We start from the raw sequence: 19,452 nt of genomic DNA, 5'->3' as shown, positions 1-19,452 counted from the left end.
CATCTTTTTCACGATATAGTGTCCATACAAGACAACAATACATTTTGTCTCGCGACAACAGTGTCTACTTCAAACCGGAAACGATTGCAAAATATCTCTCTCCCCTTTTATGTCCCTCGTTAAGATACCTGCGTATACCAAATTTGGAGTGAATACCACAAATGGAAAGTATAAAATATTAATTTTAAGGAAATACACACACATACAGGGACGTACGCAGGGGGTGGTTCCTGGGGGTCCGGACCACCCCCGAAATTCCAACTTTTGTGTAAATGTAGCCTAATTTTTGGGACAAGTTTAGGAATTTCAATATAAAATACACAGATATTGAGTTTGGACCCCTCCCGAAATAAATTCCTGCGTACGCCACTGCACACACACGCTCATACACACACACAAATGGGCCCCTCTTGAAAATTGTCTCGTCGGCAGCGTACATATTTATAATATATAAGATACGTGGGAAAGTGCCCCTTTCGATTTAATAGTTTTAGTTGCGGGTCCGGTTGGAATGAAATGCCGTATATGATAGAGTCAAGCTTATTTTCAATCACCTATGCTATAAAAATAAACTTTCAAAGAAAGAAAAAGTGACACAAAAACTTGTTGGGAATCGAACCCAGGTCTCCCGCCTAGTAGGCTCACGTCGTTCCCCTACACTACTCAATTCGTTAGATTCTGGACTTCCTACCTACTGCTCACATAGTACTGGTATGTAGCGGGCCCGCGACTGTGGAATTATATACCTCTATAATCGGAAACACACTTAATTGTTTGCGTACTTCCACAAAACATACAAACACCAAATTTTGCATACTTGTTCGTCATGGGATGTGAGTAATGGGAAAATTCCGATATCACGAAAAAGGCGACATTTTCCATGTAAATGAAGTGTCGAAATTTTTCGTCGTTTTGAAATGCTGGTTTTTAGAGTAGTTCCGCACACCATAGAAACGTCATATTTTGTCAGGCAGTGAAGCTAGGAACATAGTTTATGATAGAAAAAAGAGCATTAAAATTCGTTTTCGTTTCGCGGCGCAAATCGAAAAAATGTGAAATTTGTAATGGCTGTATCTAGGAGGTAGAAATTTCGAGGTGATGTTTATTCTGATGCGTAGTTTGCGAATCCGCCCTTAAACTTGAAAAAAATAGTCATGTTCGGTGTAAGAAAGTGCTAGGAATATTATAAGGGGGCGTCTAATTCTACACAATTTGTAGATATGGTGGAATCACGAAATTGCGTTCAAGTGTGTAGAGTACAGCGCATGTGAGGGGAAAATTCCGACATGTTGGAAAAGTCGTCATCTTCGGTTCAAAATGGCGGCTCAAAAATTTGTAACCATGAAAATTGTAAGTTGTGCTCTTGGTAGGTAAGCCAGGTTTCGCTATGTTATTAAGGACGTAGTTCAGTTTAAGTGAAGAAACAAATCATTGGAGAAGTGGCCATCTTGAATTCAAAATTGCCATATTTTTGAATTGCCTTAATTTTTCCTCTTATGTGGTATATTGAGGAGAATAGAACAAGCAGGATTCAACGTAGTAAGTTAGCTCCGTGGAAAAGTGTCTGGTTTCTGAGTAGCAGGTCTGGGTTCGAATCCCCGCCGCCCTTGTTTTATCTTGCGTTTTTTTTCTTATCACGTTGCTTTGTTTTATGAAAATAATTTCTGTTGGCATTGCGTGAACAAAATATTTTCGTTATTACAGACATAGACGGAAAGGATATATTTATACGCTAACTGTTGAGATGGTCTCGAAACTAGGCAGTATGTTCGTGTAAAGTTTCGAGACGATACTGAAGTATTTAATATCAAACATATGTAGCATTGGAAATGGAGCATCACCAGTGTCTCTATTGGAAGCAATGTTCGGGGGGGGGGAGTATTACCCCGGGGGCACTGCTGATAACATTCTATTTGTTATTGTATTATATACGTATTATTTTGATCTCGCCAGGGGCACTCTGAGGAGGCGGTGTTCCCCAAAAAGAGTCTGAAAGAAACAATGGGCATCTTTTTCACGATATAGTGTCCATACAAGACAACAATACATTTTGTCTCGCGACAACAGTGTCTACTTCAAACCGGAAACGATTGCAAAATATCTCTCTCCCCTTTTATGTCCCTCGTTAAGATACCTGCGTATACCAAATTTGGAGTGAATACCACAAATGGAAAGTATAAAATATTAATTTTAAGGAAATACACACACATACAGGGACGTACGCAGGGGGTGGTTCCTGGGGGTCCGGACCACCCCCGAAATTCCAACTTTTGTGTAAATGTAGCCTAATTTTTGGGACAAGTTTAGGAATTTCAATATAAAATACACAGATATTGAGTTTGGACCCCTCCCGAAATAAATTCCTGCGTACGCCACTGCACACACACGCTCATACACACACACAAATGGGCCCCTCTTGAAAATTGTCTCGTCGGCAGCGTACATATTTATAATATATAAGATACGTGGGAAAGTGCCCCTTTCGATTTAATAGTTTTAGTTGCGGGTCCGGTTGGAATGAAATGCCGTATATGATAGAGTCAAGCTTATTTTCAATCACCTATGCTATAAAAATAAACTTTCAAAGAAAGAAAAAGTGACACAAAAACTTGTTGGGAATCGAACCCAGGTCTCCCGCCTAGTAGGCTCACGTCGTTCCCCTACACTACTCAATTCCTTAGATTCTGGACTTCCTACCTACTGCTCACATAGTACTGGTACGTAGCGGGCCCGCGACTGTGGAATTATTTATTATATACCTCTATAATCGGAAACACACTTAATTGTTTGCGTACTTCCACAAAACGTACAAACACCAAATTTTGCATACTTGTTCGTCATGGGATGTGAGTAATGGGAAAATTCCGATATCACGAAAAAGGCGACATTTTCCATGTAAATGAAGTGTCGAAATTTTTCGTCGTTTTGAAATGCTGGTTTTTAGAGTAGTTCCGCACACCATAGAAACGTCATATTTTGTCAGGCAGTGAAGCTAGGAACATAGTTTATGATAGAAAAAAGAGCATTAAAATTCGTTTTCGTTTCGCGGCGCAAATCGAAAAAATGTGAAATTTGTAATGGCTGTATCTAGGAGGTAGAAATTTCGAGGTGATGTTTATTCTGATGCGTAGTTTGCGAATCCGCCCTTAAACTTGAAAAAAATAGTCATGTTCGGTGTAAGAAAGTGCTAGGAATATTATAAGGGGGCGTCTAATTCTACACAATTTGTAGATATGGTGGAATCACGAAATTGCGTTCAAGTGTGTAGAGTACAGCGCATGTGAGGGGAAAATTCCGACATGTTGGAAAAGTCGTCATCTTCGATTCAAAATGGCGGCTCAAAAATTTGTAACCATGAAAATTGTAAGTTATGCTCTTGGTAGGTAAGCCAGGTTTCGCTATGTTATTAAGGACGTAGTTCAGTTTAAGTGAAGAAACAAATCATTGGAGAAGTGGCCATCTTGAATTCAAAATTGCCATATTTTTGAATTGCCTTAATTTTTCCTCTTATGTGGTATATTGAGGAGAATAGAACAAGCAGTATTCAACGTAGTAAGTTAGCTCCGCGGAAAAGTGTCTGGTTTCTGAGTAGCAGGTCTGGGTTCGAATCCCCGCCGCCCTTGTTTTATCTTGCGTTTTTTTTCTTATCACGTTGCTTTGTTTTATGAAAATAATTTCTGTTGGCATTGCGTGAACAAAATATTTTCGTTATTACAGACATAGACGGAAAGGATATATTTATACGCTAACTGTTGAGATGGTCTCGAAACTAGGCAGTATGTTCGTGTAAAGTTTCGAGACGATACTGAAGTATTTAATATCAAACATATGTAGCATTGGAAATGGAGCATCACCAGTGTCTCTATTGGAAGCAATGTTCGGGGGGGGGGAGTATTACCCCGGGGGCACTGCTGATAACATTCTATTTGTTATTGTATTATATACGTATTATTTTGATCTCGCCAGGGGCACTCTGAGGAGGCGGTGTTCCCCAAAAAGAGTCTGAAAGAAACAATGGGCATCTTTTTCACGATATAGTGTCCATACAAGACAACAATACATTTTGTCTCGCGACAACAGTGTCTACTTCAAACCGGAAACGATTGCAAAATATCTCTCTCCCCTTTTATGTCCCTCGTTAAGATACCTGCGTATACCAAATTTGGAGTGAATACCACAAATGGAAAGTATAAAATATTAATTTTAAGGAAATACACACACATACAGGGACGTACGCAGGGGGTGGTTCCTGGGGGTCCGGACCACCCCCGAAATTCCAACTTTTGTGTAAATGTAGCCTAATTTTTGGGACAAGTTTAGGAATTTCAATATAAAATACACAGATATTGAGTTTGGACCCCTCCCGAAATAAATTCCTGCGTACGCCACTGCACACACACGCTCATACACACACACAAATGGGCCCCTCTTGAAAATTGTCTCGTCGGCAGCGTACATATTTATAATATATAAGATACGTGGGAAAGTGCCCCTTTCGATTTAATAGTTTTAGTTGCGGGTCCGGTTGGAATGAAATGCCGTATATGATAGAGTCAAGCTTATTTTCAATCACCTATGCTATAAAAATAAACTTTCAAAGAAAGAAAAAGTGACACAAAAACTTGTTGGGAATCGAACCCAGGTCTCCCGCCTAGTAGGCTCACGTCGTTCCCCTACACTACTCAATTCGTTAGATTTTGGACTTCCTACCTACTGCTCACATAGTACTGGTACGTAGCGGGCCCGCGACTGTGGAATTACACCTCTAAAATCGGAATAGTAATCGTGTTATATATGTGTTTTTTTAGGATGATTAAGGAAATGATGTCTTGTTATTTGATTGTAATAAGAAATTAGAATGACACGATTCTAGTACAATGTTCTACTAGAGTGTAGAAAGTGGTGTTGTTTAAGTTGCTATAAACAAATTTTTTAAAAGCCTCCAATAATATTCATATTCTAAATTACCTATTAAATAAACGTCTTCATTGAAAATATAAGAGTAAAGATACAGGAAGACTGTATGTAATTGTCCAGTATAAATAAACATTTCAACAAGGCCTGCTGCCAATAATTACTTGTGTACCAAAGGACAGCATTATAATACAGTGTACTACGTTACTGTGCAAAAACTGGTGTTCAATCAAATGTTATGAACTAATGTTTAAAAAGCCTTACCAAAATTCATATTTGTAAATTACGAACAAATTTATTCTTCATAAAAATACAAGACGAGAGATACAGGTAGACTGCCAGAAATTGTCCATTAAGTATGAAATATTTCAAAAAGTGTTGCTGCAGGTAATATGTACTACTATGCCGAAGGATTCCATTATAAGGGACTTTTCTATATTACAGTGCAAAAGTAGTGTTCTCTCAAATGTTACAAACAAATGTTTAAAAAGCCTCCAACAATAATCATATTTGTAAATCACCTACAAATTGTAGTCTTCATTGAAAATACAAGAATAAATATACAGGGAGACTGCAAGAATTTGTGCAGTATATATGAAACTTTTCAAGAGAGATGAAAGAGATATTCAAAATACATCATATTTCACCCCTCGCATAAAATTTAAGAGCCGTTTACTTCTACAAGGAGTTGAAAGACGATTTTTGCATGCTGAACATGCTTATGGTTTTGGTTATCACACAAATAACGTGGAGGCAACCGGTAAGGGATAGTTTTCTTGATCGATATTTCAAGTAAAGTTTGACAAATCTTCTCTTGTTTATTACCAAGTTCACATGTCTTTGCCTTCTCATTCTCCATAACGGTTTCTTATTATTGGAATATGTTCGAACTCAGAAGACTTATATACTACATGTGCCTACGGTTTCAAAAGTCCGAAAAAGGTGAAAACTCTGTTACTTTCCAATCTGCTATCTATAATTAAGTTAATGACATAGAGGAAGCGGGATTCTCAGGTATAAATTCCACACGTACATTGTCACATATTTTAACTAAAACTACTTGATGAAAGTAAAATAACAAAATTTAGGTTAATTCACAGCTACAATGAGGGTACGTTTCGTGCCCGACCCCACTACACACATGGGGTCGCAGTGGCTCAGTGGTAGAGCGTTCACCTCTAGTGTTTTGGGTCCCTGGTTCGATCCCAGCTCACGCCAAGTGAACTTTGTGGTGGACAAACACCGTGTACGTGGGTTTCTTCAGAGTTCTCTCGTTTCCTTCCACTTTCTTCATTCCACCATTTCATTCATTTCTCATCATCACCCTCTCCTTTAGCCAACATAAATGTGGGACGTAAAACTCAAATATTTCAAAGATTTTACTACACACACGACCTACAAAACCTATATATTCTATTAGTTTATATTATTATATACATTACATAAATTTATAATATATACCTTCGGATATCTTCTGCTTGAATCATATAGGATTAATACAATATCAATATTTTTAAGAACGGATGATAATAGCTGCTACCATCGTAGATATCCTTCAGGGTGGTAGGTAACTCCATCGACAAATTTTGGAAGGTGATTCCTCATATGAAATGAACGATAAAAGTTCTAATAAACATGGGACAAAAAACGTCTCCTTTCAGAGTTATGAACCGCCGAAAATTCGAAAATTCACTTTCGAAACGCTCTGCCTTTAGAAACTACAGGACCGATCCCAAGCGGTTTAAGGAATTACAAAGGAACTAGTATGCGAACTTGTAATGCCTCGTGTTCCACGAGGACATTACAAGGGTTAAATATTGTTTCATAATTGTTTAATTTGTGTAATTTATTCTTTGTAACTTCTTGTTAACTATTTATCTATTCTGAGTTGACAATTTGTTGTTGATTTTGTTATAAACTTTTATAATGTTTACTAATTCAATATTAATTCAAAGCATTGGTGAACAGAATCTAATTCTGCACCATAAAATTTCAACATACAAAAAGGAGAAAGTACATAAAAATAGATGTTAACAATTATTCTTTTGTTAAAAAATAAACAAACTAAGAAAGGAAAAAATAAACAACTGCAGGAAACTGATATACTTCAGCATAATAGAAAATGTTGAATTATTTTAACGATCAGGAAATGTAATTGAACATTCGGAAAACAATTTTAAAGTGAAATGATTTTGTACTTGTTATTGTAATGTGAAACATGGCCTTTGAAATCATAAAATTCTAATAAGTGAACCCCGCCCCGGGTTCTCGTTAACGAACTTCGATGATTTCCTACCAAATTTAATTTTATTGGAGCTTGGTCAAAATTTTAAGTAAACATTGAACCGTTATCTGTAGCAAAATCAGAAGATGGCTTTACATGTATTATCAAATTTTCGATCCAACAAGCTTTCACGATAATAAGGTAAATGATGGTAGTGATGCCTGAAATCTATTAGGAAATATACATATTTCAGCTGTGTTACCAGTTTATTCGTGGGAATTTTGAGCTGGAGCCGTGTTCTTTTAATTGTTTGCTATTAAGATTGAGGTATGTTAATTTACGTATAATATATTGCGAAGTTTAATAAATGTTGTATGCTAATAATGAAGAGTAATGATATAGAATGAAATATGAAATTTTGGAAAGTAATTCCAAAAAGGGTCCATGTTCCGTTAAGGGGGTCCAAAAGTACACTGGACCCCCTTAAGCTAACCTAACGTAACCTAACCTGACCTAAGCTAAGCTAAGCTAACCTAATAGAACCTAATATAACGTTATATTATATAATCAAATGAAAATCAATAGAAAGAAGTGGTGTCAAAGACACTGGACACCTCCGGAACATTGACCCCAAAAAATCTAAGAGAATAAATAAAAGTATCAGCGATATTGTTAACTACAGCTGTATACTAATTAATGCCATTTCCTGATTATTGTGGGCAAACATTACTATAACTAACCAATAAGATACGTAGAACTTAACCTTATCTTGATGGTCTTGCGATTATATGTTGTTGGATATGAACGAATCAAAGGTAGTCAGTGAGCGAAGAGATAGGAATATGTACAGATAATGTGATATTATATTATGTATATACTTGACTTGTAAATTTACATTTTGTAATAAATTTTATTACAGGTGCTGTCAATACAATAATCTATTGAATCATAATTATCATTTTATAACTTTGATTTCATGTTATGTTTAATTATGATTTCACTGTTCAATTCCCTGGGGTACGGGCTCTCTAAATTCAGAACTTGGATACGTTACTGCTACAAATCTATTTCCGTTGCGCGTTAACATCATCAGAAGCTTCTCACTTTTGTCGATAACGTCTACGTTGTAGATGAAGTGAGGGAGAGCAGGACAAACTATCTAAATATCCATGTTTTAGCATCCTCCGTTATCGCCAAAACGAACTGTAAAATGGAGATTGAGGTATAGGGATACTGCTTTAAGTACTAATAATGCATTCGTTTCGCCGATAACTGAGAATGGTAAAACATGGATATTTAGATAGTTCGCATACTGGTCCCTGTGTAATTCTTTAAACCGCTTGTTATAGGTCAAATAGTTTCTAAGGCAGGGAGTTTCGAAACATGATTTTTCGAATTTTCGGCGGTTCATAACTCTGAAATGAGACGTTTTCCGGCCTATGTTTATAACAACGTTTTTCTTTCATTTCATATAAGGAATCACCTCCCAAAGTTTGTCGGTGGTTTCCTACCACCCTGTATATATAGATAGAGAATCTTATTCACACACACACACACACACACACACATATATATATATATATATATATATATATATATATATATATATATATATAGATAGATAGATAGATAGATAGATAGATAGATAGATAGATAGGTGTGTGTGTGGTTCAACGCCTTTTAAAGAACGCTAAAAAAATTTTGCTTAATTGGCTATATACGTGTTAGTAATCATTTGATGTGATTGGAAGGCAAATATGTGTAATTTATAGTAGACTTATTATTTTGATTTACTAATTTTCTTATTTCTTTGCGCTTGGTGTAGTTAACTTGTAATACTTGTATTTAAATAACAAATTAATACATAGTAAAGCAACTCTGAACTTATAAGTCAGAGAAATGTATGTGTCTTACGCAACGGCTTCATCTAGTTCAATAACTTTTAAGCGGCTGCGTTATCTCAGTGGTAGAGCGATTACCTCTGTTGAGTGGGGTCCGTGGTTCGATCCCAGCTCTCGTTAAGTAAGCTTTGTGGTTGTCAAGCACTGTGTGGGTGGGACTTCCTGAGTTCTCTCGTTTCCTTCTACTTCCTTCATATTACCATTTCGTTCATTATCATCAGCATCACCGTCATTCTTTGCTTCGGTACATAACCATCTGACGATAAACTTAAAAAATATTAAGGATTCAAGGAATGCATATTCTGGAACCTCAGATGAAACATTAAGTAGCTCATATCATTCTTTACTACATGATTGGGTGAAACGTGGTACTGTTTCTGGATTCAAATGTAAACTAAGCTTGAATTTTTAAATTTGAAACTTAAATTAATCATCTTTGAGCACGACCTCCTCGGCTTACGAAGGAAAGGTATTCCACTGGTCATATTCATTCCCTCAGTATAAAAATATTCGTTTTGTTTGTGGTCATCAAAATTTTCATTAGTATTATTATTAATATTATGGTTTTCGTGAAGCTCGAGGTGGGTCTCAAACTGGAAGAGGTTCAGAAATCCTGATCTATATTGGTTTCTTCAAACATAATCACATATCTTGTTTTCGCTATCCTGTGAAGTTGAATTTTTACAGTTACATCACTTCGTGTTTGAAGGGTCAGGGATCAATTTCCTCTCCGTCAGAATTCAAATTCATTGAAGTAGATTCTGCAAAATTTGTGTTTTAGCATTCTATCCTCTCAGACCTGAAGATAAGTAAAAGCACAAATAAATTTCCTTTGACGTATCTGCAAAGTACAGAACATAAGATTATGAAAATACGTAACAAGGTAAACAGATAGCATGTTTTATGGCCTCAGGCATGTGTCAAAGAGAAAGTACCGAATTCCTCCAATAATTTTGCACAGTCCAACCCAACACTATATGGTGATATCCTATTAATTATATAGTCTATCTGAAAATCCTATCCTTGAAAACTTCCAGAAAAATGGTCACTTGTGGCGCAGGAGTCATGCAGGGCTGGATTTCCAAATAGGCCTGGTAGGCCCGGGCCAAGGGCGCAAGCTCCCAGGGGGCGCACGGCCGAGAGAAAAAAATTAAAAAATATCTAGAAATAAAAATAAATAGCCATAAGTAAACATATAGGCCTGGTATAATTTTTTAATAAAGGTTTTTAGGAAAGTAACTTTAACCAGACTAGGGGCGGAAAAAAATATTGGGCCTAGGGGCGCCAAAATGCTAAATCCGGCTCTGGAGTCATGTTGGACTTAGTTGCAGGTCCCTACTTTTATAAGTGTTTAAAAAACTATTCATTTCAAATAATTTTACACCTATATGATATTATATAGAATATATATCTGATGTTCTGAACACATAGTTTTAGAATGAGATTCCTTAAATTTTCCAAAGCATTATCTAGGAGGTAGAAAGAAAGAAAGAAATCCTAACTTATTACTGGACTTTAAAAGCCCAATTTCCAATAAAAATGGAATATTAGCTTAGATATGGAAGAAGGTTTTCGATTCACTTTTTTATATGTTTGTTGTCCTAATAGCTTCATGTGATGAACTTTTTATGTTCAATTACGCTACACGCGTCTTTCGGAAATGCTTATGTGCGTGTTGATCACCATGCCAAATTTACCGCAATCTTCAAATGAGTCGTAAATATTTTTTATGTGTTTGTAATATGGCTATAAAACTCTAGGAAAATCATTTTTTAATCATGATAGCGGATGCAAAAGAAGCTCCTAAAGCAATATTTGTACAGTTGCTTAGTTCAATGTACTTAATGGCATGATTTTACTTGAAATTACATGTAATTGATTAAGTGTAATGTTAAAATAAAGCGTGGAATAGCAAATCAATTTAACGTTCTTATTTCAAGAAATATTAATTAAAATACTTCAGTAAAGCACAATCAGTAAGGAAAATTTAAAAAATAAACTTTGAAAGTACTTATGTATTGAACGTTTCCACTAATAGGATATAAAAAGTATTTTAATTTATCGATAATATGCTCTAATACGTCTTTTCAAATGACTTTGACTTCTACTGCAGTGGCTTAGATGTCTTGTGAACTTCAAGAAAATTTGAGAAGATTAAGTTCTTTGAGTAAATGAGTAGGAAAAAAGTTGTTAGTTTAAGTCTATGGTACAGGATGATCATTCAATGTTCTATGCACTGACCCTCCTAGCTGTATGAAATTCCTAATACTGCAATGAAATGTGTTTTATACCGACGAAAAAAGACATACTTTTTGCTTTACGTTTTTATATGCACTACCTAGGTTATAAAGACATGCTCTATTATTATTTACGTAGGTTTCAAACAATGATAGCTAGACTTGAATCTATTCCACTTAGGGATGAGATTTCCATGCGTAGAACAGGTTCTTCCCCACATTAATTTGCCTGCAAAAGAGTTGAAGGGTAACACACGAAAGAGCATTAATGTTCTGTGTGGATGTGCATCATCCTGCACAATTCAATTGACATTGACTATGAAACCGCGTCTTGCACCACGAACGAATTAATCGCTTCCCAATAACTGTACAATTACCGAAAATAGGTTCAATTATGTGTTTAGCGCTGATGGCACATTAACTCACTCATCTCAAATAAAGATTTTGCGTCAATGAATTGTTCATTTTCTTAAAGTATACAATTATATTGGTTAATGCACTCCTGAGGTTGAAAATGAATATTATCATGGTAAAAATGGATTGTATTAAGAAATTCATTTTAAAACAGTTGTTCTCCAAGAGTACGAGTTGGCTTCCAAATTTCAATTTGTACAGTATTACAGAGTTTGTTCAGTCTACATTTGGCCAATTTCGACTTACCTAAAAAAAATTAGAAGAGTCCATGGCGCCAGGACCGTAAGTGTTTGATGTGTTTCCCTTGGTTCCTAACAATAGCCCGACAGCGTAATTTCCACTGTAATAGGCTTCTCTGAAGAACTGGGAGGGGAATCTTGTCCCATTCCCTTTGCACAACTTTCTAAAGCCCTTCCACAGTTGTCACACGCCGTTTTCCCAAAGCCCGCTTCAGCAATCCAAATCCACAGTAGTCCATAGGACTTCCATCTGGAGATTTAATAGGTACCTCATTGAAAGGTATCACCTGTATACCACTTACCTCCTCCATCTCCCTGTAGAATGCGTGGGACGATCTGAGGCATGTGATGAGGCATTGCCCATGTAAATGCGCACCAGATTGGCGTCATTTCCGTACATTGTTGGAATCTCATGCTCGTAGATCGGCCGCATGATCTGCTCCTGAAAATACTGCGAATTTATCTTGCAGTTCTTCGCCACCCTACGAATCTTCAGTTTACCTCGGTAACACTAGCCAGTAACGACCATGAACCCTTTTGGGAAGGATTCTTTACAGACACGGACCCACCTTCTGAAGTTCTTGGTGCCTTTCTTACGGTACATGATGGCTCTCGGTTTGTCGCTGTCGGAAAGGTAAATCCATGCTTCATCGAGCGTTACGACGTACATTCATCTTTGTTTTGCCAGATGCCGTTCGTACAGCTTCCGGGTGTTACACTTTCGTTCTTTTTGGTGGGCATCCGTGAGTAGATGGCCGCGAGCTTTCATGACTTTTTCCAGCTTGAGTTGATGGTGTAACGTCCGGCTCACAGTCCCCAAAGACACGTCAAGACGGTTAGCCATACACCGTTGTGTTGGCGGATTTTCTTGCATTGCCATTTTACGACGTTTCCTCTGCATGGTAGAGGTGGCCTTGGTGCATTTCCGCTTCCTAGGCACCTTTGTTGGTGATCCAAATGGTGGAGCTTCGTTGCCCTTGTACTTTTAAATAACATTTTTTATTTCACTTAAACTGATGTTGCAACCATTTTTCTTGCACTGTTTGCTAATGACAGAAACACTAAAGTGGCCGTCATAAAGAGCCGAAACATAGCCTTCCCAAAACCGGCTTAGTTTGGGCGGCATTTTGGTCACAGAGCGGAAACTCACACACTTGGAAACAAATTTAACACAACACCCACAACAGGTCCTGTTTTGTGCGTTATTGTCGTCCGCGCGGAAAAACAACTCCGTTCCCAGGAAGCCACTGCACAACACTGTAGGACGCCAAGAGTCAGGTTAAGTGAGTCCATTCTGCCCGGGAGGGGGAAGGAACGAAATCGGCCAAACGTAGGCTGAAAAACCTCTGTATATTGGAACGAAAGGTTAAAAGAGAAATTAAAAAGCATACATTACAGTTTACTACTTATTTTGACACACGTTAGTTATTTTTCCTGTTTCAGGAAAGTATTTTATAAAAAAAAAAAAATCGAATTATATGCTAAACTACAAAGTATATAACACTGTTGTAATGCTTCGCTGAGAGCGGCATTACAAAATGTTTCTTATTCTTTTTCAGCTGTTATCAAACATAACATACTCTGCATACCATAATATTTCATGAACTTGTATAGGGTATAGGTGTTTGAGGTCTGATACCAGTGGCGTATTTAGGGAAGGGGCTTCCGGGCTTAACCCCCCCCCCGAAATCTTACTTACTATAGTACAGTATATGAAATATCTTACAGAATTTTCACATTTTCAGGCAAAGCCCCCCCGAAAGTTAGCAAAGCACCTCCCGAAACAAAATCGTAAATACGCCACTGTCTGATACCATGCCAAATTTGATCCAGATCGGATAAGTTCGGTTGAACTCCACTATATTTCTTGATTGATTGGTTTTTCAAGAAAAAATCAAATGAAAGACGAAAATGAGTTCATATTCGTTAATTTCTGAATGCCAAACAAAAATGTTTTACATTGCTTACATACAGGATATTTCTTCTTTATTTCCTAACTGCAGTTGCGATTTGTGTGTGTGTATTTAAAATTACATAAATTCTTCATTCTTTTTTACAGCCTATTTAAGAAGTGGGGATTACAATGTTATTATCGTTGATTGGACTCAATTAGCTGCAGGGCCCTGGTACTGTAATGGGAAGAAAAACACGATACAAGTTGGAAAATACACTGCAAAATTCATTGATTATCTCGTGAGTAAAAACTACCCGCTTGAGAACATTCATGTGATTGGACATAGTCTTGGAGCTCATGCAGCTGGCGCTGTAGGCTATTATGTGCAATCTGGAAAACTACCAAGAATTACAGGTAGAAGTTTTCAAGTTAATATTACACTTTAAAAAAAGAGAGAAAAAGCTTGGATTTTACTTTGTTGTAATGTTGCAGAGTGTTTTGAAGGAAAGCATATGCAGACAAAAAAAGAAAGTAATAGTTAAGTGGATCTTCACAATAGGTAAAATACTGTACTTGTCTCTTTGTTTAAAAAAACAAACAAAAAAAAAAAAAACAGAAATATTCTCTTGAAAGTCATTCGTAAAATTGCTGCAAACAAGTGTATATTTCTTAATCTATGAAAGAGCTTTGCTGGAAGTTGAAGTATTACTTCTTTTTAACATATAATAACGGAACTGGTGCCAAAAGTACTGTTTATTGTTATAAACTTAGAAATTAAAGGTGTTCCCTTTCACATACTCCTCTATCTTCTCTATACACGTTTCCATATAAAGTTTAAATTGTTGGAAGCAGTTGTGAAAATCTTCAGGTGTCACAGGCTTAAGTACTACTGCTGTTTTCTGCTTCACCTATTCCACATTTTGAAAATGAGTTGCCTTGAAGGCGGATTCCACTTTCGAAAAACAAATCGCACGGCGCCAAGTCTGATGAATAAGTGCGTGTTCCAACAGTGGAATCCTTTAGCTACCCGAAATTGCTTAACGGTCTAAGCAGTATGCGAAGGAGTATTGACGTGATTCACAATCCATTCATTGTTTTTCCAGAAGAGGATCTTTTTTCTTTCTTACGCCTTCTCACAGCTTCATCAAAACCTACTGATAATACTGCTTATTCATTATTTGACCTTTTGGTAACCATGTAAACAGGAGCAGTCCATTGATATCAGAAAAACACAATGAGTATGACATTCACTTTTGATTTCCTCTTGCGTGCCTTTTTCATTCGTGGTGATGAGGAAGTATTCCAGTACATGGATTACCTTTCCGTTTCAGGATCATAATGAAAGATCCATGTCTCGAAACCAGTGACGATTTTCGTTAACAAATCCGGTTTTGCTTCCAGGCGCTACATCGTGTCACTGCATACCTGCTACGTGCTTCCTGAATTCCTTGTGCTCCTGAGTGAGATTTTTGGTATCATTTTATCGTAAACTTTGCGCATGTTCAAATGTTCGTGCAGAATTGTACGGATAGACTCTTTATCGGTACCCACCATGCCTGCTATTCGAAAGTTGAGGTTGCGATCTTTCTAGATAATGTCAATCATTTTGCCATATTTTCCTCTGTTATTGCTGTGACAGGACGAACTGGTTTTTCATCATCATCAACATTCTCGCGTTCCTTGCTAAAGCGTTTGTGTCGCTCAAACACTTGCGTTCTTGACATCGTGTCATTATCATACATATCCTTCAACAGTTTCGCACACTCTCTCGATAATTTCTTTAATTTCACAAGGAATCTAAGTTAATGCTCTGCTCAATTGTCATATTTGCCATTCTTCCGGCAGCAAGATTATACACTTTCTCTTCAATCGCCGCTCACACACTAAACCCGATATACAGTATGTATAAACAGAGTCAGTCAAACTTAACTCAGATCTATCGAAACATGATTTTGCTCTGGTGATTATTTGCTATAAACGGGTCGTCACACTTCAATACAGGACGTCATTGAGTAATACTGGCTGGATGATTAACTCGAAAATTCTTATTGAAAAAGCTATATTGATACGGAAATCTGCATCTACTCACATCATCTGTGATTATAGTCCTCCAACTTCATGGTTAGAAATATCTATTTTCCCTTTGCTTTGCTTACTTCATTTTGTCTAATTGTGTAAAGAACTTTAACATTTTTTTATTGATTTGTTTTGTAGCAGTAATAGTGAAGAGGTAAGCCCATGCTTCTGTTATATGAGAATTATGAGTAAAATTAGTTGTTGACAGTAATAATATCCATTCATTGTGACTATACTTTATCTTCTTTGTAATACCTCCCGTGCGTGTTACAAGTTTAGTTTCTGGAGCGATTGATAGGTTATGTTTGCTAATCTTTTGTTCGCGTATTGATCATTAATTTGTTTTAATCTTCCGTGTTCTTCTAGTAGAGTTTAAAATCAGTGTCATTTTCTTTCTTTGAAGGAGTTCTTCCAATCAATATTGGGTATCATACTTAATTCCGTAGACTTTTGTATTTATAGCCATTTCTATTACATTTCACACTCTGTTATATGATGTCAGAATCACCCCGTATTTCAATAAATAGGCTAATTTTAAAGTCTTTAGTTTTTTTTTTCTTTGCCTTCATCTGGTACTGAATTCTTTATCTCACTTCTTGCTTACAGGTCTTGATCCAGCACTACCATTGTATGGAAGAAACTCACCAGATTCTGAAATTCTGGATAAATCAGACGCACAATTTGTAGATATTATCCACACAGATGGTGGAATTTTTGGCATGCGACGTCAGTTAGGCCATGTTGACTTTTATCCAAATAAGGGTGAAGCTCCTCAGCCTGGTTGTAACGTGATTGATTTAATATTTAAGAGAGGAATAGGGGCAAGAAGTAAGTTTTTAAAAATCGGCAAATTAGATTGTCTTGAATTTGAAACTATGAAGCTATAAATTATTTAATTTAAACATGTTATACACTATACGGCAGAAATGACTCCTGGATTTTATGCATATTTTATGAATAACGAAGCAACGATAGACGTTATGTAAAAGTGTTATTTCACACTTTGAAAGAGCAAAATTTATCATTTTGTTTCCCATATGGGCTGGGAAATAACTTCCCAATTTATTGTTATCTGGTCTGACGCTAGTGATGCGGGGAAAATTAGGATGTGGTTTCGAACAGTACATGCCTAATCAATTCATTCGGCATCGTAGTTGGAACAGTCATCACTGTACGTACGAGGCAGAAACGTGTTTCAAGTATGACAAATCTAGCATCTCACATAGTAATTAGCATTTCGAGCAAGGTGTAGCCGTGGGGTAAGTAATGTTACCGACAGAAAGATCATTTTGTTTGGGTGCAAATGGTTTGAGAAACAGCATGCGCTTTAAAAAAAAAAAAGCCTCTTGATAAACCCTCTCAGCATGCGGACACCACAGAATGACTAGAGTAGTAGTAGTACAGATTTCAGAAATACACAAACAACAGAGATTGGCATTTCACTGATATGACTTCCGAGACAAACAAAATGATATCGAACTTTTGGCTCAAAAAAGTTATATTATTCATTATAACTGTGCGACACAATAATACAGTTTGTTATTAGCAAATGTGAAAGAAACTAGTAATCCTTGCTTTCCTCCAACTGTAAAATAAAATTTTGCATAATATGAATGCTGCTTTGTTATATATATATATATATATATATATATATATATATGAAATCCGTAGAGTTATTTCTGATGTACTCTGCATCTCGTTATTTCTCAGTATTTTTGCCGATATAATTTGAAGTTGTGATGTGTGTATAAATTTATTTAAGCCCATATTAAATTGTAAACAGCTAATATAGTAAGCCTATTTCCTAGTTTCCTTAGTATACTGATCAACGAAATGAGCCAAATATAACCTTCGTATGTATGTTGCCGTCAGTTGGAGGTTACTTCCTGCAAATTTAGAATCTTACAGCATTACAACACTTCGGTGATCTCATCATTTTGACATAAGAATTCTCAGTCGTGCCATCTCAGATTTTTCCAGGAGGGAGCAAGATAGTCCACCGACATAAATATTCCACGATTTTTATTAGTATACTAGCCTTCACCCAGTTAGGAACTTGACCCCCACACCCCCGTATTTGCTCGGCCTGTGGCCTCGCACTTCTTATATCTCTTACTCATCTAATAGAAAGACTCTCGAGATATGGCATATAACAATTGCAACCCCTCTCTTTTTTCTTCTCTTCTAAGGGAAACATTAAAAAAATGCTAACAAAATTCTTCGAGAACAACGAAATTAGTGTTCTTTCGTAGTCGGGCAATAGTCCTGATATGAACCCGATTGAAAACTCCTGGAGCTTCATGAAGGAAAAGCTAAAGAAGAAGCATATTGCAACCAAACATCAATTGATCGAAGAGATCAACAATTTGTAGTATCATGATACTGAATTGAAGTCAAAATGTGCTAAACTCGTATATAGCATGCCACAAAGGATAAAAGACTTAATAAAGAATAACGGATTTCATACGAAATAGTAATCTTTGTGTTAGAGATCATTTTCTTGTAACTATTCCATTTCATTTTTTGTTTCCAATTTAGATACACACACTGTATAGTATTTATATTTAAATGTCAGGTACGCATTTGTTGAATTGATATTGAAAAGCATGTGCCATGATCACAAGAAATTAGAACAGTTACAGAACAGTAATTTGGACTAAATTCAAACGCGTTTTCTGACGCAAGCTTTTTAGAACAGTAAAATATTCTGAAACCGAATGTTGAGTCTAATAATTTGAACACGTCTATATATATATATATATATATATATATATATATATATATATATATATATATATATATATATATATATATATGTGTGTGTGTGTGTGTATGTATCCATTTTAAGATTACAATTACCACCGTCTTTCATTCCCTTTTCCGTCGAATTTCTAAAAAAAAAATCCTTTTTAAGTGGGGTCTTACTTGACAAATCCTATGCCCTGTCCATATTTCAAGTTTCTAGCTTAAGCAGTTTGGCCTGGTCGTAGATCAATCAGTCAGTCAGAACTTTTTCTTTTATATAGAGAGATTAATACACAATTAATTAAAAGCATGCGTTTCTCAACCTTAGGCGGGACAGTTGCTCCCTGCTCTCCCCAAATGACGGCCCTGAGTATTCTTCTTAATATATTCTTTCGATTGTAAAATTATGATTATTTCCTTTTTGCATGTTCTATCACACCCCAAATGGATAACTTCTCACCGCAGCTGTTCTGTTACACTTAAGGTACAGAAAGAAAATGTTCTAATTAAATTTAAGCTTTGCCGAAATCTCTTTACACTGACAAAACTCAAAACAAAATAACCAATGTGTTATGATATAGCCTATATAAAAATTGGGTGTGGAGAAAATGGATAGAATTGGTCCGCTCAGTGCTCAAGAGAATCAAGTCCACATTTTTGGTTATTTGGAGGAATTTCATCTTTAAGATTTTTATTTGATTCATAGATTAAAACATTCATGTCCATATATTGTAAATAATTCTTATAATGCTAAAAATAGTGTTAACTTTATTATGTACATGAGCGTACCGTAAACATTTTGTCTTTT

General features: G+C 36.3%; 1 protein-coding gene across 1 annotated transcript in view; it reads left to right on the top strand.

Annotated features, from left to right (window-relative positions):
• The window catches only part of LOC145686180 (pancreatic triacylglycerol lipase-like), a 160,375-nt gene that overhangs the window by 122,751 nt on the left and 18,172 nt on the right, over window positions 1–19,452 (top strand). The window contains exons 4-5 of the mRNA XM_081759200.1: window positions 13,989–14,237; window positions 16,506–16,727. Coding sequence (XP_081615326.1) covers window positions 13,989–14,237; window positions 16,506–16,727 — 471 coding nt within the window. The remainder of the gene's footprint in view (window positions 1–13,988; window positions 14,238–16,505; window positions 16,728–19,452) is intronic.

The sequence above is a fragment of the Thermobia domestica genome, chromosome 5 (assembly GCF_964235325.1).
Source record: "Thermobia domestica chromosome 5, izTheDome1.hap1.1, whole genome shotgun sequence".
Lineage (NCBI taxonomy): Eukaryota > Metazoa > Arthropoda > Insecta > Zygentoma > Lepismatidae > Thermobia > Thermobia domestica.
The sequence above is the reverse complement of the archived record's forward strand: the minus strand, read 5'-3'. Positions and strand labels throughout refer to the sequence as shown.